Source organism: Candidozyma auris, chromosome 1 (genome assembly GCF_003013715.1).
Source record: "Candidozyma auris chromosome 1, complete sequence".
Taxonomy (NCBI): Eukaryota; Fungi; Ascomycota; class Pichiomycetes; order Serinales; family Metschnikowiaceae; genus Candidozyma; species Candidozyma auris.
Genome location: NC_072812.1, coordinates 2468423 through 2493657, shown reverse-complemented (window position 1 = coordinate 2493657; position 25235 = coordinate 2468423). Strand labels below are relative to the sequence as shown.

General features: G+C 47.2%; 7 protein-coding genes across 7 annotated transcripts; 3 read left to right on the top strand and 4 right to left on the bottom strand. All coding sequences in view use genetic code 12, as the record gives it.

Annotated features, from left to right (window-relative positions):
* Positions 1–84: 84 nt before the first annotated feature.
* CJI96_0001164 (uncharacterized protein) lies at positions 85–1314 on the top strand (the record flags this gene model as incomplete). Its single annotated transcript, XM_029032519.2, has 1 exon — positions 85–1314. The coding sequence occupies one exon, from the start codon at positions 85–87 to the stop codon at positions 1312–1314; it is 1230 nt and encodes a 409-aa protein (XP_028892834.2).
* Positions 1315–2397: 1083 nt separating this feature from the next.
* On the bottom strand, positions 2398–3294 carry SEC14 (phosphatidylinositol/phosphatidylcholine transfer protein SEC14; the record flags this gene model as incomplete). The annotated part of the gene is made up of 1 exon (XM_029032518.1): positions 2398–3294. The coding sequence occupies one exon, from the start codon at positions 3292–3294 to the stop codon at positions 2398–2400; it is 897 nt and encodes a 298-aa protein (XP_028892833.1).
* A 663-nt stretch (positions 3295–3957) lies between these two features.
* On the bottom strand, positions 3958–7470 carry BUD2 (GTPase-activating protein BUD2; the record flags this gene model as incomplete). Its single annotated transcript, XM_029032517.2, has 1 exon — positions 3958–7470. The coding sequence occupies one exon, from the start codon at positions 7468–7470 to the stop codon at positions 3958–3960; it is 3513 nt and encodes a 1170-aa protein (XP_028892832.2).
* Positions 7471–9618: 2148 nt separating this feature from the next.
* Positions 9619–12300, top strand: NAM7 (ATP-dependent RNA helicase NAM7; the record flags this gene model as incomplete). The annotated part of the gene is made up of 1 exon (XM_029032516.2): positions 9619–12300. One exon carries the CDS (start codon positions 9619–9621, stop codon positions 12298–12300), a length of 2682 nt encoding a protein of 893 aa, XP_028892831.2.
* A 971-nt stretch (positions 12301–13271) lies between these two features.
* Positions 13272–15010, top strand: CJI96_0001160 (uncharacterized protein; the record flags this gene model as incomplete). The annotated part of the gene is made up of 2 exons (XM_054702040.1): positions 13272–13309; positions 14167–15010. 2 exons carry the CDS (start codon positions 13272–13274, stop codon positions 15008–15010), a joined length of 882 nt encoding a protein of 293 aa, XP_054558015.1.
* A 3968-nt stretch (positions 15011–18978) lies between these two features.
* AGA1 (Aga1p) lies at positions 18979–20040 on the bottom strand (the record flags this gene model as incomplete). Its single annotated transcript, XM_029032514.2, has 1 exon — positions 18979–20040. One exon carries the CDS (start codon positions 20038–20040, stop codon positions 18979–18981), a length of 1062 nt encoding a protein of 353 aa, XP_028892829.2.
* Positions 20041–23307: 3267 nt separating this feature from the next.
* On the bottom strand, positions 23308–23598 carry CJI96_0001158 (uncharacterized protein; the record flags this gene model as incomplete). Its single annotated transcript, XM_029032513.2, has 1 exon — positions 23308–23598. One exon carries the CDS (start codon positions 23596–23598, stop codon positions 23308–23310), a length of 291 nt encoding a protein of 96 aa, XP_028892828.1.
* Between the last annotated feature and the right edge of the window lie 1637 nt (positions 23599–25235).

Sequence of the window (25235 nt, the reverse complement as noted above, 5' to 3'; positions counted from 1 at the left end):
TATCTTCTCCCTGCCTTTAGTAAGCGTACTACTATCTACTTTTAGAGCATGTCGTGGAGCGGAATAGCGCGGATTCCCCGGTCCATGATCAGAATACGAGGCGTGGACTCGTCTAAATTTCTTAATGGGCTTGTCACAACTAGGCTTCTTCCAAATGTGGTGAAGAAAAAGCAGCACACCATCAGCGAAAACGAAAATCGTCATTTGGAGCTCCAAAAACTCATAGACCCGCTGACAAACTGGGGACTTATGCATGAGGACATATTTGATCCAGATGAAAACATATTTGTGCGGAGAGATGGTGTGGCGTCGATGTTTCTCAATTCAAAGGGCAGAGTCGTCAACGACTGCTTCATGTATGCATTTCCCTACCACACGCTTTGTGAAAGCTTTGGAAAAGAGATAAACGAGGCGCAGTTTCTTGTGGAGGTTGATCCTCGGTACGCACAATCGCTTCAGCTGCTTCTCAAGATCCACAAGCTTAGTGCCAAGGTGAAGATAGAGGCGGTGGAAAATATGCATTCTTACTACTACTTCAACGAGACGCCTGAATTTGAAGAGTGGCTAGACGACTTACAGACGACGTATATGTGCACGGGAGATCCTTCTGGGGCGTTGGAAATGGCAAACAAGCTTGTTTCTGAGGAGCATGTGTTCAACCGGAATTTTGCACCCAACGTAGCTGGCTTTGCCATTGACAATAGGATCCCGAACTTTGGGCTCAAGATCTTGACCAACGTTGAAACGGAAGACCCGGCTGGTATATTCTCCAAGCGTTTTAAGGATCGCTTCGATGTGAAGGAAGTGCTGCCCAATCTCATCACCGACAGAAGGTTCGTGAACGGGCTTTTTGAAACGGCAGATGCCCCACAGGGCATGAGTCTCTTGCCGTTTGAGTGCAATTTGGACTATATTAATGGGTTGAGTTTGGAGAAAGGATGCTACGTGGGGCAAGAGCTCACTATTAGGACCTACAACGGTGGGGTGATTCGGAAGAGGGTGGCTCCTGTATCGTTCTCGGGGGACGAGGGAGATTTGGAGAAGCTTGCTGCTGCAGAAGTTGGTGATATCTCTTTGGAGCCAGTCACCCAGGAAGCTCCTAAACAGGCTGCCTCTTCTCCTTTTGGGAACTCGAGCAAAACGATACGAAAAAGCAAAATTGGCAAGCTTCTAGCTGTGAGAGGAAGGATGGGCTTTGCGTTGGTGAATTTGGATCTGGTTCAGAAGGACAATCGGTTGAAAGTCGGCGTTCCTGGCGTGGGGAAAGACATTGACGCCACGGTGCATTTGCCAGAATGGTGGCCTGAAGAGTGAATGCCAGGTATTGAAAGGAAAAACTATATGAATGCTTTAAGAGGATATCGTGCATTTGGTCTGCAATGATGATTACCAGCAGAGATTTTTCGACTCGGGAAATTACACTTGAGGTGAGCTCTTGCTACGACATCAATGCCATTGCAAAGGGAATGACGCAGTGAACTCATTTGTGGGTGGATATTTTCATTCCACACCAGGATCGTCATGAATTTGTCTTACTTTTCTTTTTTGTTCGTCGCACTTCTTTGAGGCTAATGGCAAGCATGATGTGATTATCATATCAGCCTACAAGCATTTGTTGATAGGCAAATGAAGCCTTTACTGCAACGAGATTCACCCTGTCCGTTAATCACGCAGTGCATTTTTTCTCTCCGACCATCTGAGCAAATTCTTGACGCACAGGTGATGCACAGCTAAAGTTGAATATAAATGACTTATAGAGTTTCTCTTGCACCGCAAAGAAATATCGACAATACAATATTCACGTTTCCAATACGCTGGTCCAGCGAATAGTAGTTTGAGAAAATCGTCTCAGAAAGTCGAATCCGCAGGAAATACAAGGTTCGTGTCATTGACTAACAATCTATTTGTAGAAAAAGTCACGGTTACTTCTACGAGTTTGCAAATATGATGGTATCCAATTCTGCCCATCAGTATGCATGGAGCTTCACATCAATATACAACGAAGAAAGCTAAACAGTTCTACTTTTGAGGCATCGGCTTTAGTCAGAGGCTGGGTTAATGAAACTTGATATTTGCTTGAATTTTTTTTTGTGATTCTCCTTTTTGACAATATCAACGTCGCAGATATGCTTTTTAGTGGCCACTGGGTGATATTCGTCATTGAAATTTTGCTGGTGTGTTTGCCATGATCCAAAATACGCCCAACACTGCCTTGCTGACAACAAAACATCAAAGGCAAAATCTGGATGTAAAGAAACCTGACAGCAAACCCAAACTACTTTCTACAAAACCCCGTGTTATCTGTAAAGAATCCTTTCCAGTGTCATGCAGCGGCCGCTGGCCTCGCAAGAAGCCGCTGCTCTATAGATATAACTTAGTCCACGGATGGTTCCCAATTTACTGGAACGCTCTAGGCGCCTCACCCTCGGGCCCAATGTACTGAGGGTCTCTCCAAGGCCCGTAGTCGCCCAACACCAAGTCCTGGTCGTTGACGTCGGAACAGCCACCGTACTTTTTGGGCAAGTTCTGGGGAGGAATCTGCTTGAGGAGCTCCTTCTGGTACGACGCGCCCAAAATGTGGATCTTCGACACCGTCACGGGGTCCAAGAAGGGCTTGAACAACTTGAACAACGTGGAAAAGCCAAACGGCGCGTTGATACAGTAGAACTTGCCCATTCTCTCCGGGTAGTAGTCCTGGCCAATCTTCAGGGCCTCCTTGACGTAGCCAATCACCTGGTACGCCGCGCTCATGGAAATGCCCTTCAAGTCCATGATGGTGCACGAGGTCTCCACCAAGTAGCCCTGCTTTCTCAGGCACGCAGGCAACCGGTACTGGGTGAACAGCTCGTACTCCCACGTCAAGTTCTTCAACATCCGCTCCTGCGTGGTGATCTTCAACATGTCGGGCAAGTACACCTTGCCTAGCTCCTCAAAGTACACGGGTCTGCCGTCCTTGTCGGTTTTGTGGTAGTATTGCGGGTACATTTTCGCCACAAGGGGTTTTTCAGTGTAGTGGAAGTCCTTGAGAATGGTGTTGGTGCCAAACTCCTCTCTCCATTTTTCACACTCCACGAACATGTGCTTTGCCTTGGCCAAGTTGAACTTCCTTGCTCTCAAAAAACGAAGAAGCGTCGCGTCGTCCAAGCGGTACTCGTACCCTGCGGCCACTAGCTCTGCTCTCAACTGCGTCAATATCTCTTTCTGTTCCTCGGTCAAGTTGGACGTGTACCCCGTTTGGTCGGTGGGGGCTGTGATTTGCGGGTACGACGCCAAGATCTCGGCTTCGGTTGCCATGGCGAGCTGGGGGTTGTTGGTTGCTAAGATGAGATGAAGAGGTTGATTTTCACAATGCTCGCTAACAAAACATTTTGGTGGTGGTGGTGGTGTATGCGCCTGCTTACGTAAGCGGGGGTCCTGGGATGCGTTGCCAAAACCAGTGTTGCGGAGGAGCAGCAAGTGGAATAATGGAAGATTGGGCTTCGGCGCTGTTTTTGCGAGGGCAACGGTAGCTTTACATTTTTGAAATTGTTTCGAAAGGATGTTGTTTTACGTGAATATGCTTTTGTTATGGTTCTGCCGCGAATTCCGAAGAACCGATCAGCAGACAAAGAGAAAACGAGAGAAAATTGTGAATGGGAGGTGAAAGATTGATCAGAGCACGGAAAATCGAGAATTTGGAGAGTAGGCTTGATTTCTTTGATTTCTGATCCTTTTTTTTTTTGTTTCTGTTTATATTCTTCACTGTGTGATCTCTGTTGCTTGCTGGGCCACGTTTGCGCTTATTTTGCACCCATTTAAGAAGGCCCGCTTGAACTCATGACGCTGCCATTCAACAAAACAGCGTCTTCTTCACAGCTAACGTCTTCAAAAACTACAGAAAAGCGAGTAGGTCATAATTCATTAGCATAGTCAAATGTAGGCAACATCGTAACCACATTTCACCCCAGGGTTTGGCTGCTACCTCACTTGGTCTTTCTTCAACCACCGCTTGAAAGGGTTTTTGGACGGCGTCCTCAACAAGCTGCCCAACGAGTTGGTGCTGAAACTCTCGCTCATCAGCGTCTTGTCCAGCTCCACTGGGAACTTGAGCTTCAATGCGGTGATTCCGTTGTCTCTTAGTCTCTTTTGCCCTGGCACCATGTTTGCCTGGAAATGCTCGTCCATAAACACTATACTGCTCTTTGCCACATCTACAACTGCCGTATTCACGACTTTTTCAGCAAACGCCTCCCAAAGCTTCTTGTCGTGCTGAAGATTCTCACACATCTCGGGCGCATCAAGTCGGTTGGAGATCTCGTCGATGCGGTTGATGAGATCGGTGCTCTGTTTCTGTAGATCCTTGAGCGTGATGTTGGACGTGATGAACGAGAAAATCTCCTCGTTGCTGCGACACAAGGATTTGATGAACCCTTCAGTCTCGTTGTCGCCGACCAAATCCAAAAACTCCGATTTTTCAAATTCAAGCGAACCAATTTGGTAGGTGTTCTTCTCGTCGTCCACCATGATCTCGTCATTGGCCTCCACGAGATTATCCTTGAACGGCAGTCTCTGCTGTGGATTGTGAGACGGCGTATTGGTGGTGCTTCTGGCGAATGTCAGGCTCGATTTCACCGTGGTGATCGAGCTCGAAGATGCCGAGGCAAGCTTCTGTGACGTGCTGTTCCCGCTCAACTTGAGAAGGTGGATAAGTTCTGTAAGACGCAAGTACTTGTCGATCAAGTATGGAGTCGTAGGGAGCTCGCTGGAGGACGCGTCCACTCCAAGCCCCAAGTCAAACCTGTTGACTTCGTGACTCAAGTCTAGGATCTTCTCGTTGAAGTCGTTTTTGCGGCCGGTGATCTTGTCGAAGTAGTCATACATCTCTGGTGTGTGTTTTTCTAGAAACTCATTCATACGCACCAAATGAGGCTCCTTGTGAGGGCTGAATTCTTGTCTATTCGCAAGATTCAACAAGACTTTGGCTATAAGAGTCAAGGTGCGCTGAGCGTTGCCTGTCTGATGATTCTTCGTCAAGTAGAACAATTTGGGGTTAAGAATTGCAGGACAGAAAAATCGAAGGAAGATGAACGCACTCAAGCAGTTAAGCGATGTGGTCTTGTCCTCTGGATCGCAGGCAAAGTCCACCTTGTTTCGGAAGTTCTTGAGCTGCAATTTGATTTGTTCGGGTAAATCGTTGGAAGTTGTGTAAATTCTGTACCAAAGTTGTTCAGCGTAAGAATAGAGCGCTTGATAATTCTCTTCGACGATCCGCTTGACCTCCTGCTCTCTTTCCTGCTCTGTGTCAGAGTCCACATCTTCATCGCTATCCTCGTCAGAATCTGTAGCATTCTGGCCCGCTGCTTTCTTCCTCTCAGCAGCTTGCTGCTGACGCACATAGCGTGGGTCAATTTCACAATTTAGCAGCTCAACGGTGATCTTCTCGAATAAGTCTCCGAAAACCTTCTCCAAGTACTCTTGACCGATTCTGAAAATGTATTTCTCCAAAGATTTGGTGAAGATCGAAGAGCCCCGAAACAAGGTGTTGAAGACGTTGTTGCTAGAGGCGGAAGATCCGTTAGCTTTGCTAACATAGTTTTTTCTAGTCATCTTATCCACGTCTACCAACTCGCATTCAACAAGTGTTTTGAACCATCGGTCTTCGATACCCAAGCTTTGGAAAATGTCCAAAAGGATATAACTGACATTCTCGAATTCCGATGTTGAAACGGTAGAATTGCAGAAGTCAATAAGGTCTTTCATTGGGCAGTTTGCAAGCATCCGTTCCAACGGCTTGAAATACGATGGAGTGGGTATTAGGTATTCTTTGAGGTCCACCGTCAATAAAAGCTTGCCGATTGGTAAGTTTGTGGCGTCGTAAATAGAAAGACGCACAGTATTATTATGGTTGGCAACCGTCGCTGCCGCTACACCGAGGGAGTCATGGGGGTTGTGGCCAGGCACATTAATGGCATTTCCCGTAGGATTAACGCTCATCATCGTCGAAAAAGTGTGTCGTTGTTGCGATAGCACGTCTGGAGTGAGGTAGACTGTTCCGATCACTTTGTCGATTGGTGAATACACATTCTTCAGCGAAGAGCACTTCTTGATGACAATGTGCACCATCTGGGTCAGAATGGGTAGGGAAGTCCAGAAATTCTCCTTCCAGAAGGGGTTGGATGTGTGCTGAACGAAAGCGGTTCTTGCCCAGGGAAAGCCCCACATTACCACCTCAGCGTAAATCTTGTGAACATCCTTCGCTAAAGATGCGGGTGCATTATCGAATTTGGCTTCAATGATGTCCACGTTGAGTTTCTTAGAAACTCGGAGATTCTGGCGTTGATAGTCGTTCAATTTAATGACTCTTTCCTCGGTAACTTCAGGCTCGGCTTCGGTGCCGTCCAAAGTGGTGTCATTATCTATTGTAGAGTCGATATCCACAATGTGCTTGGTTGGAGGAGGCTTTAGGGTCAGGTTTCTGTCGTAGACGCCAATGTACTCCCTCTTGCAGTAGTAATTGAGTCCGACAAACCAGTCTTCGAGGTCAATGTGCAAGGGGAAGTCAATAAGCACTCTGTTGTTGCTTGCCACGGGTTTCCCATCTTTGTATAAAAAGTTTGGCAGCTGCAGCTGCAAGGAATCAAGGGTGAGGGCCGTGGTGGACTTGATCACATTGTTCCAGCGCAATTCCTTGATGTAGCCGATGAAAAGGATGTTGGAAGAGTCGCAGATCGAGTGATGGAGCTCCCGAATCTCTGACTGGAGCACACTCTTGACGTCCAAGGAGTATAGCAACGTGCCGTCGAGCTCAGATATGAAATGGAGCGTTCCGTTGGACTTGAGCACCCCCATGGTATAAAACCAGCCTTCGTGGATCGATTCGTTGGGCGAGTTTGGCTCTGAGTGGTTTTCCTCAAAAGGCAGCTGGTATGGAGGAGGTTTGGGCAACTTGACAAGCTTCAAATTCTTCACTTTTGCAGGAATCGGCCCATATATACGGAAACGGCCCACCAAAACCTCATGGGGATCCGAGGACGAAACCGTCGACGAAGACGTTTCGGCATACCATTTTTTCGCCAACCCAGCGGGTCTCATATTCTGCCAGGCCATCAACGCCAGAAGAAACGTGCCAAACGTCGTTTTCAGGGCGATTTTCAAGTAGAGCTTCTCGTTGTCGTACAGTCTCACAAAAATCACGGGTGGCTCTTCCGCTGGAGGAGTCTCAGGCTCGTTTCGCTTCAGAAACCGTCTTCGACTGTTTAAACCGTTGGTCTGGTTCATCCCCAGATGAATCGACACGTGACACGCCTGCAACGACGGCGCAAGCAAGCTGGGCGGCTCGTTATCATCGTGGGCAACGATTTGGCCATTTTTCGTGATTTCAACGCGGTTGGGCGAGTACCATGTTAGCAGGTCTTTGGAGTAGGAAACGTTTTGCAGGGCCAACGTGGCGTGGTCACGTGCGAGCGCCTTGTAGAACGGCAAATTCGACATGGCAATAAAAAAAGGATAAAATTATCACAGAATTGACGCGTGGAGGCGGGTTTGTGGTGGGAGGGAAAAAAGCGTAGATGGTGGTTTTGAAAAGTGTCTCGAAGCGAGCACTGTATAGAGTTTTCACGCGGCGCCTAATTACACGAAGGGGAGGAACAAAGAAAAATGGCCTAAAGGGCAGGGCGGTTGGAAATTTGAGGATTTTGCGGTTTTGAAGGGTTTTTGAATTTGGGGGTCTGGGTGAAAAATTTGAGGAGATGTGAATTTTTTCATTTGTGTCTTTGAAAGGACCCTTTTTCATTTAATGTGTGTGGTTTTGGCATGTAGCCGCAGTTACGCACGTCTTTGGGGTCAGGAGCGAAAAAGGAGGGAAGTTCGAGATTTTGTGAGTTCAGCGGGGCTCTTCAAGCTTAGCAGGAAGCGAACGGCTAGGCTAGCTTAGAAGTTTTGACATTCTGGGGGCCGAAGCTGGCGAAAAGGCAAATTTCCACTTGTAACGGTCCCCTGCGTACTGCACACAGTCCATGATGGCACATGCTAGTATTTGCACCTCCAGCGGGCTTAAAAACGCAAAAGGAGCATGTAGTGGAAACCTCCTAGGGTAAAATTCTATCCTGAAAAAGTTTGATGACGATACTCCGAGATTTGGTGAAATTGACGGAGGGCTGATTGTCCTGGGGTAAGCTGGTGTACGGGTGTTTCACTTTTGACGAGCGGCTGGCTGCAAAAAAGACAATGCCGGTAATTATTCTTAAAACAGTTAAATATCCCTGGGAGGACCCACACATAGTGGGAAGAAATCTTGGTGGAATATTAATTCTGACGAAACGAATCTTTTTTTCTTTTGTTCTCTTTTTCCAATTTTTTTTTTTAAAAAAAAAAAAAAGCCACAATCACAGCTTCTTAGCTTTGACGAAATCGCTGCAAATAAATGCACGCGTAGTCATGAAAAAAGGGGATGGAATTGATCGTCAAAGAGGCCGAAAAGCAATTTGAATTTCTGATGAAAGATGTTTTATTTTGTTAAGCTTTTCTTGTTTAATCTTGTAAGAGATTTCAGAGATTTGTCTTGTTGTCTTATTTACGTGAATATCACGACCATACCAAAAAATCCAATGAAGTTTGCGTTCTGGTTCATGGATCTTATCTGAAAGTTTGACTTAAACGCAATTTTAAGGCGAAAAGGCTGCTTGCTCAAAATATCCACTTGAAGGCTGCTTACTTAAGCAAGGAAGCGGTTATCTTTTCGACAAAGTTTCTCGATTCCAAGGGTACTTTGGCTACACGAAATCCCCTACCAAATAGCTTTGATTTGCTCGAATTTTGTTCAAACTTGCTCAGTTTTGCTTGAAGTTGCTCGAACTTGCTCTACAAATTTGCTTTACAAATTTGCACAAAATCACTACAAGACATCAACTCTACGACGTTCAGTGCTACAACTAAATCCTTCGCTGTGATGAATGTCAATTAAGCGGCATATAAAGTTTTACTATGGTAACATTCTGCAACAAAATCCATCATACTACGTGCAATGTCTTGCCATAGATAAACAATTAACTTCCATCTTTTCGATTGAGCTTCTTTCTAGAATATAGGGAACTGCTCATTCGCTTTTGTGGACTCGTCGTGACAGTAAATAGACTGTTAGCACCATTCACACGTGAGTAATTGCAAAAGCTGAAAAACTTTAGCCCAATTTTTCTTCTCAAAATTCTGCAAACTTATACATAGCTCGCTGCCTCAGCTTCTTCCTCCCATCATGCAGCACTACAACACACTCTTGCCACAATTACACTCCCAACCCCTCCAATAACACTCCTGAATCCAACTGTACCTTCAAATCCCACCTCTGACTTTTGTTTGTTCCTCTTGAAAGTGGCTGCAAAATCACCATCAAACCCTCTGTCCTACATACAAGCCCATCACGTGGCCAGCGTAACTTTTCCAACTAACGTCTCCCCACCAACAGCTCCTCTAATCCAGTCTTGAAAACATCATTCTCTTATATCAGAACCTCCCCACCTCCCGGCTTCCTCAACTCACCTGACTCTGTACTTCGTATTTGGATGAATGTGGGTCCTGCACACAGTCCCACACTATCACCATTTTTTCACTACACCTCTTCAGCAAAAACCACATCTTCACGCAATGTCCCACGTACAGTCGGCCGCAGCCGACGTTTTGGACATTTCTGCGCCGGCAGCACCCACACCGCTGCCGCCGTCTCCCTGCGCGTGTGCCTACTGCGGCATAGATGCGCCAAACAGCGTGGTCAAGTGTGACTCGTGCAACCGCTGGTTTTGCAACGGCAAGCTGCACCTGGCTGGGTCCCACATCGTCACCCACCTTGTGCTCCTGAAACACCATGTGGTCAGTCTCCACGCGCAGTCCGAGCTCGGCGCCGAGACCTTGGAGTGCTACAACTGTGGCTCCCAGAACATCTTCATGCTCGGATTCGTTTCTGCCAAACACGATTCAGTTGTGGTGATCTTGTGCCGCATGCCGTGTGCTCAGCTGAGAGACATCAACTGGGAGACCAACGAGTGGCAGGCGTTGATCAGCGACAGGCAGCTTTTGCCCTGGGTGGCCTCGGTTCCGCTGGATGAAGAAATGGCGGTTTCCAGAAAAGTCACCCACGAACAAATCACCAAGCTCGAGGCCCAGTGGCGCTTGAACAAAGATGCCACCATCGACGACTTGGACAAGGTTGAGGCCGAGCTGGACGAGTTGATGCCGGTGCTTTTGCGCTACCAGGATCTGTTTCAGTACCAGAATGCGTTTGCACCTTTGGTAGAGGCCGAGGCGCTCTGCGATAAGAGTCTCAAAGAGCTGCAGGCTTTGGAGCATATTTCTGTGCGGTGGGAGGTGGCAGAGAATGGGCGAAACGTGGCTTCGTTTGCGCTTTCGACTGCTGAAAAATCCAATTTGGTCGTAGCAGTAGGTGATGAGATAATTCTTCACTACAGAGAGCCCGGCGCCGACAGCGACACGTGGAGCGGCAAGGGCTTTATTGTGAGGTTGCCTGGAGTCAGGCTGGAGGAGTTTTCCTTGGAGCTTCTTCCGGTGAACGAGGAGCCTCCTTCTCATGCTACCACTGGGTTCACTGCCGAGTTCGTGTGGAAGGGCACGTCATACCTGCGCATGCAAAAAGCGCTCCAGGTGTTTGCTACCGAAGAAGAGAGCGTGTCGTCGTATATTTTCCATAAGCTTTTGGGCCACGAGGTGGTGCCTGTTGTCTTTTCCATGACTACGCCTAAAAAGCTTTCCGTGAAGCGCTTGGCGCATTTGAACGATTCCCAGGCAAACGCTGTGGCCACGGTTTTGCAAAGACCCCTTTCACTCATCCAGGGTCCCCCAGGAACAGGCAAAACCGTCACCTCTGCTACAATTATCTACCATTTGGTGCGTCTCCACAAACACAAGGTTTTGGTGTGTGCTCCTTCGAACGTTGCCGTGGACCACTTGGCGCACAAGCTCGACACAATAGGCATTCGTGTGGTGAGGCTCACGGCGAGACTGAGAGAGGACGTCGACAGCTCGGTGGCCGATTTGGCCCTCCACAAGTTGTTGGAGGTGCGGGCGCTGAAGAAAATACAGAAGTTGATGCGCCGCAAAAGAGATGGCGAGCTGCTTCCCGATTCGAGTGAGAAGATGTTGTATGGAGCGTTGAAAAAGCTCGAAAATGACATCATCGGCGGTGCCGAGGTTGTGTGTTGCACTTGTGTGGGAGCAGGCGACCAGAGACTCTCAGGATACAATTTCCGGTCTGTTTTGATCGACGAGAGCACCCAGGCGACCGAGCCCGAGGTGTTGATCCCGATCGTGAAGGGGCTGAAACAGGTGATTTTGGTGGGTGACCACCAGCAGCTTGGGCCGGTGATCATTGACAAAAAAGCCGGCGAGGCGGGCTTGAAACAGCTGCTTTTCGAACGTCTTATAGCCTTGGGCCACCTGCCGATCCGTCTCGAGGTCCAGTATAGAATGCACCCGGCGCTTTCCGAGTTCTCCTCCAACATGTTCTACGAAGGGTCGCTCCAAAACGGCGTCAACCTGGAAGAACGCGCCTGGCGAGGCCTGACGTTCCCCTGGCCCGTTCCTGACTGCCCCATGATGTTCTGGGCCAACTACGGTAAGGAGGAGATCTCTGGGTCCGGCATATCGTACTTGAACCGAGTTGAAGCGATGAACGTAGAGAAAATCATCACCAGGCTTTTCAGAGATGGCGTTAGACCCGATCAGATCGGCGTGGTGACTCCCTACGAGGGCCAGAGAGCGTACATTGTCCAGTACATGCTGATGAACTCGCTGATTGTGGAAAGAAGGTCCCAGTATGCTGATGTTGAAGTGGCTTCTGTGGACGCCTTCCAAGGCAGAGAAAAGGACTTCATTATTCTCTCGTGCGTGCGTGCCAACGAAGACAGAGCCATTGGGTTTTTGAAGGACTCTCGGCGTATGAACGTGGCGTTGACCAGAGCCAAGTACGGCTTGGTAATCTTGGGCAATCCTCGGTCGCTTTCCAAGGACAACTTGTGGAATTTTCTCTTGATTCACTTTAGAGAACGTGGATGCCTTGTGGACGGGCCCTTGGACAATTTACAGATGTCGATGGTGCCTTTGGGCAATCCGAGCGAAAAGAGGCGTCAGCAACCGCCTGTGGGGAATGGGCCACGGCCAAGTTTTGACGATTTTGAGACCCAGAGTATGCTTTCGTATGTGCCTGAAGATCCAGCTTTCGGCCACAATGACGATGCCAAGTGGCCAGCTTTGGGCGCTATTGACGACGATGTGAGGAAGGCAGCGGAAATGTTTGCCAAGGGCTTGAACATTTAGAAAAGTGGATTCCGTTGCGCCGTTTGATGATGCCAGAAAGGACACTATTCGTGATGAGAAATTGTTCTCGACAAGTGCAAGGCGCTCGCAGATACGAAGTGCTGTTCGGCCGAACAGAAGGCAGTAACTGCGAAGGTCATTTGTCGTCGGAAATTGGAGCACAGAAGCCGACTTAGAGTGGGTCAGAACAAAGAGCTCTCCAATTTTTCAGCCATTGAAGATCAGCAGCACCTGCCAGAGTCTGGAGGGCCGAAGAATGTCTGCTATTGTGACATGTCTGATCGCAAAGTTTAAGTAGGTTTTGCCAGAGAGGGAGCATCGAAAAAAAAAAAAAATCAAAAAAATGAACAGATGCCAATCCAAGGTGGGGAAGGCGATGTGTCCGGCAGATTTCTTGTCGAAGGAGGTTGCGGCATTGTCGGGACGAATTTTTCTCCGGAGACGTAAAAAAGTCCTGGACCCTGGCATGGAAGTTACGAAAGAAAAATCTACTCACATGTTCTGGAACCATGTCAAACAATGGGCCGCCAAAGAAACGAAGATACAGTCTCGTTGTTTAGAGCCGCTCGAAGTTTCCTCTTTGCGCACCTGCCATCGGCTGTGGTGATTTCACCTTGCATGAAGAAGCTCCAAAGAATAAAGAATAAAAGAAAGAGAAATAAATCAAGTAGTTGGATAATGAACATCGCCAATCTACGAAGAAGAATGCGTCCATGGTTACATCAGCAGAGTGCAGTGCAAATCGCTAGCGCGGCTGCAGAGACTAAAAAATTTGACAAGACCCTGGCAGGAGGAAGAATTCCAAGTGTTGATGGTGGAAAAACGTCGACATGTTTGGAGTTGCTGAGATTCTCGGGGCGGGCGCTCGTGCTGCTTGCTCTGTGGCTGCAAAAAATTTGCCTGCCCAAAGGAGGCATAAAACCGTCGGAGAAAAGTTTTAGAGTTCTCGCGTGGAAGTAAGAGAAGGCGACATGCATGAAAATAGAAGGCTCTCCTACCCAAAGGGGAAGTAGAAGCGGAATATTGGAAGAGGTGCTTGACCCAAAGCTCTGGGGTCAACAAAGCTATAGCACGTCTTGCATTGTTTCTGGAAACTTTCAAGAGACCACGCCGGCCGTCCAACGTTTTGGTTGGTCGAAGGTGGGGGAGGCTTTGGACAAGAGAGCATCATGGTGCACACTTTTGATGAAATACGTGCACCCTTTGTCAGGTTTTTTTTTCAGAAGTTCCCCTCGGCTCGTCTTTCAAGCGGCTTAGCGTTCTGTGCTGCAAGCATTTGGGCAATTTGTGACAAATTAGTCAACGCCACAGATATGGAACAGGCATGTTTTGAAGAAAATCAACGAGATGAAGAAGATAAGGGAGGAAAAGAGCTGGCAGCAAGAAAGAATCAATTTGAAAGCGCTAGGAGAAAATCGTCAATCCAGCATCCAGCGTATCGCCGGCGTGAAAAGTGAGTCTTTTTTTTATTATTATTATTTTTTCTTTTATTTTTCACCGCCATCTTGTTCCTTTTTCCCATTATCATCTTGTCTCTCCCTTGTCTTTTCTTTTTTCCCACCTCGTTGCACACCGGCAATTTAGCAGGCTCGCTTATTGTCGTTTTGCATGCCTGCCTGCCTTTTCTGGCCCGTTCCGGGCGGCGTGTGCTTTTCCACGGGCATGGCGACGGACGCCGACTCGTCTAATTCCTGGAACATCTTCAAACAACAATCCCACCATATATAAATACGCCGTGAAAGCAACCTTGGAAGAAAAGAAATAAAAAAAAAATAAAAAGGGCAAGTCTGACCCGACTGGTCACTTTCAGTGAAAAATTTCTCCTGCAGCCGTGAATATTCAGTCTCTACCGTCTCCTACCGTCAGGCAGCGTCTGAAGCTCAGCCCGCTGGACGTGAAGCTCATCTTGTGGCTAATTGTCCAGATCAAGCCGTTCAAGTACGTGGGAGACCGCACGCTGAGCCAGAGCAAAAAATGGGACTTGATCCAGCAGCGTTTTGAGGCCGAGAGAACGAAGCTGGCCGACAACTTGGTGGTGCCCACGGTTCGAACGTTGCAGAGGCAAATGGCGGCGGCGTTGAGAAAAGCCCGAAACCGGCGAGTGCCTGCCGACTACACGCCGTTTTCTGTGTTTGAAACGCTTCGGGTGACGCTGCCGCTCGCCGACTTGGAGTTGGCGGTTTTGGAGCTCCACAATCTCAGCGAAGCGTTCAAAAACGGGCAGATGGTCGGGCTGATCCCGCCCCACATCAAGCGGGAGTTTGATCCGCATCAGATGGACGTGGAGCCCGGGGCCCGAAGGCGGCGGTTTCTGCTGAATGCGTCGCTGGCGTCGTTTTCGAGTTACGACTCGGACAAGGCCGAGGAAACGGCGCTGATTTTGCGGCGCATGATCAACGAAAACAGACGGTTCCACGAGGAGATGATCGGGTTGATGCTGCAGCACGCCACGGCGATGAGCTCAGAGCTCCAGCGGCTTTTGGATGTTGTAGAGGAGTCAAAACTGGCCGCAGAGCTGGAAAGAGAGGAGGAAGAAGAGGAGGAAGACGAAGAGGGGGAAAAAGGCGAGGAAATGGAGATCGAGGAGGCAAAGAAGGAGCCGCCAGAGCAGCCAGAGCAGCCAGAGCAGCCAGAGCAGCCAGAGCAGCCAGAGCCCCCCAGGAGCGAAAAGAGGTCGACGTTGCGAGACGTTTTGAACCAGGATACTTAGAATCAGGGGGGCTGGAAAATGCGAGAGAATTAAAAGGGAAGGTTTCTCGAAAAATTCTAAAATTCTACCAAACGGTGCCTTTATCAGAATCTACAGACTTCCAGGAACAAGTAGGTGGATTCTGTTAATTCGAGCACGCCGTGACGACTGAAACATTCATTTTCTGGAATAGCTGCTTTGTGGGTGCTGAGAGTAAGCCAAGATGAAAGAGATTAAAAGATGTAACCTTGAGCTTGCCAATTGCGGTTCTCCAATTGGTCAATAAATTTTCTATCGGATTCTTTCTCCAATGACTCTTTGGCAAATCTCCTTACTAGATTTGATGGGAATGTGGAGCCCAATCAACGTATTCAATTACAAAAAAAAAAGCAAAAAAAAAAAAAAATAAAGAAAAATCTACTTGTTTACCCTGAGTCTACAGAATCCGCAGAATCCTTGACCAAACTTCTACAGAGTCCAAACCCTGACTGTAACTTCTTCAGATACCTGAAAATCCACTAAAGTCCGCAAAATCCAACCACATTCGCCACAAGTCACAGCCTCTCCCACTCGGCATCTTCACAGTCTTTTCCTCCTGCTATCTGCAAGCATTTCTGTGAGGGGAGGTGGGAGTCTTTGTTTGAACAATGAGGTTTTCTCATGCGAGAAATTTCCAGTGTTGGCAGGATCCAGGGCAAAATGTTTGGGATCGGCTTGAAATGGTGATTGTTGGCGAACGAAATCACCCGATTTCCTTTATCTTATTTTCCTTTTTTTTTCTTTGTTCTTTGGGAGGGAAACTGTGGATGCTGAAGGTGTACTTGATGGAGCTCGCTAAGACTTCAAAAAGCGTGGTAGTCAATAAAATGACTGTGGAGCTCGAGGACTTTGTGAATCATAAGCATCGTTTGTCATCTTCTTGGAGAACCGCTTATGTCGAGATGTGGTGAAGATAAACATATAGCATAAACGAGAAAAATCTAAAAAGGAAAAAGGAGAATAAAGTAAAAGCAAAATCAATACTAAACATTCTAAACCTTCCTTTATCGTAAACTTTGCCGATCAACTCTGACTCCATGATATTTTATATGGTAGAGAAAAATGTCACCTCACTAAACAATACTGAAGTTGGAATGACCAATTCTTTTTTTTTTTTTTTTCTTTTCCACCGTACGCCTACAGCCTTAGAAAGCCAGAAAGCCTCCACAACCCTAAAAATGCAAAAACACATGATTTTTTTCAGAATCTGCTTTAATCCTCAAACACCTCACTTCAGCCTCCATCAAAGTTCCCAAACGTCAACACCTCGTCCCCGTGTCGTCCCTGTGACGCCCAATGAGGATGCACAGAGGAATTTGTGGCCATAAACAGCACCAAATCGTGACCAAAACAGCTTTCGGGTTCTTCTAGGAACTTACTAAAAAAGGAAACCTCGTAAACAATGGTCGACAAGTAAAGCCACCAGACGAATTTCGGCTACTTCAGAGCCGAGCTTTAGCTTGGATTACGCGATGCAAAACCTTCAAGGGGTTTCCTTTTTTGTCCTTTATTAGTTTGCGGATGTGCTACAATGGCCGAGAAACACCACAATTACAAAAAGTACCAAAAAAAGCACAATCGGGAAAAGAAACAAAATGGCCGCTCCCATTGCAGCGCCGTCGGGGCCCGAAGGAGACGGCGTCGTTTCTCCACATCCCTGAGTGTTGCCGTGATGACGGATGGGGAGGTTTTGGGGATGACGAGCTTCTGCCCCTGGAGGAGAGAAACCGGCAAAATTGGGGAAAACGGAAGACGTTTGATGTATTTGGGAGCAGAGGTTTTCTATTTGGAAAGTTTGCTACTCAAAAAACGCTGAATTGGCGTTGATTTTGGCGTTCTTGGGATTTTGTATATTTTGTGGATTTTGTAGATTTCAGAGTAGGAAATGAGAATTGGAACAAGTGTTCATTGATTTGTCTATTTTGCTCGAGCAAATCAAGGTCTTAAAGTTCATGCTGAGGAGTTGTTTAGGTCGTTTTTGGGGCCAATCAGCTGGGAATAAGGAAGAATTTGGGGTGGGTTCCTACTTTTTGTGGAATTCCTACAATCTGAACCAGGTACCCAAATCAAGCACAAAATCCAGCAAAAAGAGGTCAGAGAGTTTGTACTGACAACTTTATTTTCCTACTTTTGGCTTCAGAATTTGTTAATTTGTCGTTGGTGGTTTTTCAAAGTGGAAAGTAGCAAACACCTGTACACCGGGCTACCCCAAGACAATTAGCCCTCCGTCAATTGCCACAAAATTCCAAAAATTTAACTGTAATAAAGGTTGATGTAACTGACTGGGTCCAGAGGATTCAGAAAATACCATTTTCAAGCTGGATTGAGCTTCAGAGCGATGTATACTTTGTCATAGAATTCTTCATAGTTAAGAATTTGCAGCCACTAAAAAAGTTGCAAAGACAAGCCCGATGAACAGAAATGCAATAAAAGTAGGTTCAGGTCAAGCAGATCGAGCGTTTTCCAGCTCACTGTGTCCGGTTTTGCACATTAAAATTCGATTTCTCGAACTTTTCATTTATAAGAAAAGATCAACAGATTCAGCCAAAAAAAGACGGACGTTTCAAGCAAAACAGACTCTAGAGTATGTAAAAGAAGCAGATTACTTGCACTTTGAGTTGTGGAATTCCACAAAAATACAATCGGTGCTTTTTAGCCCTAAAGATCCGGATTGGGCCACTCAGGTATGCTGGGTCTAAGAATGGAGAATAAGCTCCAGAAATTCTGAAAAATGCAGCATAAGTTCTAGTAATTTCTCTCGAAACTCGTATATTGCAACCATAATTCTTCCTCGGGTGATGGTTGTTCAGTATCACGTTGCTTTTGCCAACCACCAAAGCGAAACTTTCAATATTTTGAAAGTTCCATACATAATGAGAATTCAGACGTTTTCAGTAGTGAAACTAGCTTCAGCGGGACACTTTGTATAGAATTTTTCAAGAAGAATCATCCACCAGACTTTGAAATCCCTGAAATTCCCTTATTACCAGATCGAGAATGAGAAGGTATTTTTGAGGAAGAAATGGGCATTCGATTCAGAAGAGATTCGGCAGGATTTCTCTCTGCTGGGAAATGGAATCATTGAATTCAGATAGTGTGGGAACAAAGCATTCTGGCCATGTTTTTGGGAACGATAAATACTTTTTGTGACGTTAGAAGCAGTCAAGTTGGTTAAATTGCAGGCGACTTTGAAAGCAACTGGAAACGACTCTCCTGAGTGAAATGAATCTTTCTTGATTGATAATTCACAAAGTCCTGGTCAATTTGTAACCTCGTTGACTCGCTTTTTCCTTTTGAAATTGGCGTAGTAGTTTGTTTTGGGATTCTGAAATATTGACTATAAAAGACCAAAATACAAAACCAAAGAATCGCTTTGATCCTGTGAAAGTGGTCGACTCACCCTGACTTTGTCAAGGTTCGTGGGCTACAAAACTGCTTATTCATTCATGTATCATGATATACAAGGCGAAAACGCCAACATAATTAATGCAAAGCGAGCGAAGTGCTGGCAAAGGTATCGGGAGAAGAAGATCCAAATGGTCATAATAATAAATAATGCAAGGGGCCGAGGCCGAAGACGGAACGAAAGAAGTCTGCTGGCGAGTCTGCTGGCGAAGTCAGCGACATAGTCAATTTGAGTGTTTGACGAAGTCAGCTGGCAAAAACAGCGACATAGTCAACTTGAGCTTTTGACGAAGTCAGCTGGCAAAGACAGCGACATAGTCAACTTGAGTGTTTAACGAAGTCACCGTGACTCGTCAGATTTGTGTGGACATGACTCACGTAGTCATTTGACTCATCTACCGTGAGACCCCACGTGAGGTATAATTTGATGAGGTTTTGGGGAATTTGGGGAACCCGAGGAATTTGGGAATTTGAAATCGGCATTTGGACATCGGCATTGGCTCAACTTGACTGCGTCAAGTTTCGCTGCCAATTTTCGCTGCCGCTTAAATACTAATAAACCTGCCCAAATCAAACTCCCCCTCGCTCTCCGGCGAATACACAAAAGGCGCCATCTCGTCCAAAAGCGAACCCTCAACCTCTTTGCCCGCTGCAGGGTGCAAAAAGTCCTCGAGCGACGCTGTGGGCGGCGTTGCCTGCTGGATTGAAGGCTGTTTTTTCACCGGCTCGCTGAAACAACGCTTGTGGCTGCCTCTTCTCTTCTTGACGCCGCTCTGCGGGCCCTGGTAGCTCTTGAACTGGAATCCGCCTGCGGACTTCCGGCTTTTTTTCGTTTTGGCCTCGTTCAACTTGGCTGTTTCGGGCAAACTGGGCATCAGATGTGTTCTCACGTGACTTGGGGCCACTGGAGAAACCTGGGGGGGCGTGGAAATCTGCGGAGTGGGCAATTGAGCGTTGAAATGGGCATTTTCAAAGCTGTTTTCGTTGTTGTTGTTGTTGTTGTTGTAGCTGTAGCTGATACCCTCGTTCTTTGGGAACTCCACTCCCACAAGCCCAAGCCCCAAAAGCTGCTCGTCAAACAAGTCGTCCAGCGAAAACGAGTAATTGGAGAACGCGTCGGTGCTCGAGAAGGTCAGCGAGGGCAGATTGTGCGAGAAACACGTTGTAGGCGACGAGGCGCCCGAGGTGTCGTAGCCCTCGTAGGCGCCGCCGGGAACGATTTGGCTCAATTCGGCTCCATTGCCAACAAAACACCCACCAATCGATTCGTCTGGACGAGGCGATTGCAATGGTGGTGGAATTGGCGCGGTAGCGGCAATATTGGGCGAGTTATCGCCATTTTTCACAAAGCTGGCGCTGGCGCCGTCGCTGTCGCTCTTCACGGGCGAAAGATCGACAAAAACAAAATCCTTGGGCATCCCGGGCTTCAGCTTGGGTCTCTTGAGCGGCGGACGGCGGGCCATGGACTGCTTGCCGGCGGCCGACATCTTCATCAGCGAGTTGAAGCATTCAAGCGAAGAAGCGTCGGTTTGAGCCATAGACCCAGACACCAGGCGCCGTTTCACACGCCAGAGTTTTTTCCCGTTGGCTGGAGGAAGCACGTGCATTGTTAGAAAGGTGATGGGAGAACAGAAGGTGTTTTTCTTTTGCTGGGGCCTGGGGCATTTTATATGGATTTTGGGGTCCTTGACAATTTGCAAACTGCAATGAGCTGCGGTGGGGAGGCGGCCAAGCACGGACTGCATGTGCGCAGCGTTTCCTCGCCCCATGTGGAAATGTCATAATATGATCACACCTGTGTGCAGGCGCCCATGCACGGCATTTGACTAATGCGGTAAAGAAATGACAACCCAACCTGGGGCACCACAATCCCGTTAAAAGAGTGAATCGTCATACTCTGGCACTCCTTGAGCCAGCTTTGCTAGGGTCTGTCGAGGAGGCAACCAGAAATCGGCGTGCCCAGGGCTGCCGAGGGCGGCTCTGGCGAAGGTTGTTATTCTTTTCCTAATCCGGAAATGACGCAGGTCTTTTACCCAATCAGGTAAATTGCGCGCAGCAGGCTGCATACTCCGCACGCCTAATTAGGAAAGGCCCTCTGCAATCCTCCCTCTCCACAAAAACTACCACACGACTTCCACTAAACCGCTCCCCTCTGTTACCGAGGACATGCCCCAGGCGTTATTTCACGCAAACGGCGGGCGGAAAACGCAAAAAAATACCCAATTTCCCAAATTTCCCACTCTCCAGAGCCCAATTACGAAAAATTCTGAAAAATCCTCTCTAAAGCTTCTCAAACTCGTTCGATTAAAATCGGCCTCTTTTTTTCTCGTATAATCGGCTCCCTCCTTGATGTGGACGCCCACACGGCTCATTCGAGGCTTTTTGCAGCCGATTCCAGAGCTCTTGCCTAAACAATCCTCCAATGTGGCCCAATCTAGAATTGGCCAATTTGATCAGGAAAGCCCCTGACTCCTTGACTCCATTAGCTCCTTCCTTTGCTGTGTGGGTTTTCCTGTTTAAGCGTCATGCCGCCTTCTTACGGATCAGGGTGTGGAGGAGGGGGAAAACAAGGGAGGGCAAGGATATTCGCCCTTAGACGAGGAAAAACAATCGAAATAACAAGGTAGGCGGTCAATTCGACGGCGTAGATTGTGAAAATGGCCTTGTTTTGGGCGAATTCCGCCATCTTCTTGGTTCTTTTTTAGGTTTTGTTTTGTGGGCAAAAGCGGCAGAAAACGAGTTTCACCGGCCACGCCGTTTTGTGCATCCCGGGTCCCGCTACGGGCATCGCACTTCCCCTCAAATGCCATCGCTCTTCATTTCTTGCTCTTCCAACCTCTTCACTATGGCCAGAAAGACCTGTGCGGCTCGCTAGATTCAAGCCCCCTCCTTTTTTTGGCCGTGCATGAGGCCACTCGGCCTAATCGGGAAATCCCCTCTTTTTCTCGTTTGCAGATATACGATCTGCATCCGGCCTAATGAGGAAGGAGGTACTCGCTTCCATGCAGTGCGGGACTGCAGATCAGCAGACCCAGCAACACCACTTTGTGGCCCAAAAAAAAGTGGGAATTCTTCGCTGCTGCATCCTTCCGCAAGATCCTCGCGCCGAACTTGTATCAGCGAGCTCAACAAACGCAACCCGGGTAAAGCTGAGTTACGTAGTGCAATTTAAAATTTTCTAACACCCTCCCCCGCCTTCCTAAATGGGCCGGGAAGCCCCCTCTGCACTTTCCGGGCGCAAGTCCCGGAGGTCCATTTCGGGCGGCCTACTTGTCCGTAAGTTGCAGGAGCTTCTCCGCAAAAGGAGGAGACTTAGAAGAGTCACGTGCCGCGTACGTGCAGGACAAGGTCAACATTGATATTTTTTTTGGGCCTCTCACCACGGTCGGCAGCTTGGGGTTCTGCTGCCGAGCCACTTAGCTGGATGATAATTGATGCCACTCATAAAGAAGCAAAATAATTGCCTTTTTACGGGCGAGACCATCTTCGGGCAGATGGAAGCTTCCATGTATGCGCCGGGCGGAGTTAGAATGTCTCCGTGAAAGGCGTCATCGGGTTTAATCAAAAAGTATGGACCGGGAGGGCCCACCTGGCATTGTGCAGGACGCGTCGGCAACGCGGCTGTCTGCAAATAATAAGCCTAATCGGGACGCGGCGGCGCGTTGCCGGCGGCGTTATCGCGGTCACGTGAGTGTCAATCAGTACTGCATCCAGGCAACGAGACCAAATAGCCCTCAAGTCAATTACGTCATCCTGCCAAAGACGCCAAAACCAAATTTCTGACAACCTGAATGAATTGCGTTGTTGCTGTTTCGTCTCTGAGTGTATCGGTTCAGTTTTGGTATGGAAATTCCAAGAATTTCAGCGAAACTGACGGCGTTAACCAAAAGGTGGGGAAGAAATGGCGCCCTGCGCTTGTCTGCAGGACAAGACGTAATTTCTCTCGAACGCAAAAGTGATAAAATCAAAAAAAAAAGTTAAAAAAACCGGTAAAGTGGGGAACAAAGCTTCGAAGGTCGAATGTGATAAAAAAAAATCAAGCAACTAGTGCCGTTGGAATTCCAGCTTAGCGAGTCGTTCGAGCGCAATTCGGGGTAACCCGGATCCGATCTCCTGGACCAGTGGAAAATGCAAAATTGACTTTTAAAAAAAAAAGAAAGAAAAGTAAAAAAGCAAAAAAAAAACCTGGAAATCGCCGTTGTATGGCCAGATCTCTTGATTGGCTTTTTCTTTGTTGAAGGTCAAAAGTAAAATTTGGGTTCCCAGCAGTCTTGTGACCTAAAAAGAGGCCTTGGCGGCCGATTCTGGGGAAATATTCAGCCAAAGGGTCCTGAAAGTGAAATTTCCATTTTTCAAGGGAATTGTCCGTGTGAAATGGGGAATTGCCGTTGAACTGGGCCACTGAGGCGAACAAGACGCTTCATTTGGTTCAATTTTAGCAAAATGATCACCAAAAACGCAAAAACAGCGACAATGAAAAAGGAACACAAACAGAAACACGTTTTCAGCATTTTGAGCACCCAACTTGTAAACGAATTCTGTTGACGGCTCTTTTGGCAACTGCAGAAAAGCACCAACGCAAGAATCATTTCACAATACAAGAAAGCTCAGTCAGGAAGGTCAAATTCAAGAGCTCTCAAAAATAAACGTCCTCATCAACATTCAGACAACTTTCATGAACGATTATCAACAAATTCGATCCTTCACTCTCAGTTGGTTCAGGACCCAGCTTTGAACTTTCTGCAACATCATCAAATCCCCAATTCTGGCCAATTTCTCCCTCAGAACCTGCTCAATTCACTTAAATTCCAAAAAAATAAAAAGAAGAAGATAAAAAAAGATAAAAAAGAAAATGGAAAAAATTGGTCTCTTTTTTACTTTCCACCCTCTTTCTCGTCTTTTTGCTGCCTCTTGGCTTCTTCGAATTTTGCCCTCATCCGGGCCTTCGCCTCGGGCGTGTACTCCAACAGACGCGTCTCCAACGACCTGATTTCCAACCCGACGCCTTCTTTTCTTCTTTTTTCGATTTCTTCTGGCGATCTGGGCTCAAATTTCACAAATTGGAAATCTCGCCCCACCTGCCAGAACGCGTACGCGCCGACAACCGTGGCAAGCGTGCCAACGACGACTTTATGTGACATGGGCGACGAGGGAGGGAGTTTCATGGTGGATTTGATGTTGTAGGATGAAATTGGGACGGTGAGGACGGTTTTGGAGATCGAGGTTGATTTTTGGTGCACTGCGCTGGGGGGAATAGTTTTTCCGGGATGTACGGGTTTCTGTGGGTATTTTTCCGGGCGGGCCTCTAATCACAGAGCAGTTTGGAGGGTCGTTTTTTCAAATCAGACTTGTTGATTTGAGTTCTTTGTTGTTGATAAAACGTGAATGTGAATTTTGCGCGATGGATGGGAAAGCCTCTTGCTTGTGTGCAGGACAATATACCGAAAGTCATACAAATGGCATTAAATCACTGAAACTGGAGCTGGGAAGTCAAATATGGCGGTTTTAATGAATTCAGGCGAGCCGGTTTGTTCAGGGGTGAAATTTTGGCGTGATTTGGTCGAGTATTGCCGGAATTAGGCATGGCTGCGAAAAAGGCTATAACAAACAGGGAATATCCAAAAAAAGAGGCTATATTTGGTGTTAAATATCCAGGAAAATCGGCTCATTCGAACGTGGCACGCTCAATTGGTCCGTGGGAAAATTTTTAAGTACTTTGGAAGGCGTGAAACCCCGGGATTATTTTCGGACTCATAGGTTATTCAGGAAATTTCAAATGAAACGGAATCGTGACATTTTGGGAGCGTTCAATTGCAAACAACAGTAAATTGGGATTGGAATTTTGTTCTGGAAGTGGATTTATCGTGGATTGTGCTGGAAAATGGGCTTTTTTCGTATTTTGGAAGCGATCTCGACTTGCACGGTCAAACTCTCAAAAAAAGGAATTCTCATGTAATTTTATGTAATGAAACGACGATATACATTGTGGTCACTGAGCTGGACTTTCAGGATTTGTATAAAATTCTTCAGAAAGTAAAAATTCGGAAGTTTTGGTTTTTCCAGAGAATGCACTGAGCGAAACTAGGACTTTTTCAACGCTGCAAAGCCTTAAAATTCCGTTTTATCATGTTTTTAAACCACTTCAATGTTGCTGGGAAATTCAAGGAGGTGCCGAATTCCCCAGCCCGCCCGCTGTCTTATATTCCTTGAAAGCTCGGCAGCGCCATTTCCGCATTGGGCAAGGGCCGGGCGCCGTTGAGCGTTGGCCTGGCACCGGAGCCTAAAAAGGACCCTGAGAGGGTGATTTTGCCTTGATTTTGACGTCTCTTGCAGCCAAAGTGTCGAATGGATTTCCTGTTTGGGAAACTCCGGACTGGGATGTACTGCAGACAAGCGGGAGAGAGAGCCCTCTCTTGCCTATTTAGGAAATGTGATAACCAGCCCTCTTGATTGTCGAAATTGGAGTTACGAATTGCTCAAAAATGTCCATTGTTGAGATTGTCGGGGCACAGAGCGGAGAAGAAGTTGGAAGCTCAGAGAAATCTACTTCTTGGGAAGGTAGAGGTGGCTTTGACCGAATCTTCGAGAAGAATCCAGCTTTGCTTGATTTGGTGGATTCTGGAAATCGGTTTTTGTGACTTTTTTAATCTTTGTGTTTAATTTTGGAAATCCAAAGATTTCCTTTAAAAGTTTGCATCGTTGGTTTTGTGTTTTGTGGAAATGGGCAATTTTCAATATAACTACTTCCTTCAATTGTCACTGAGGGCTTCCCCTGGCCTTCGCTGAAAAGCCTACAGAGAAG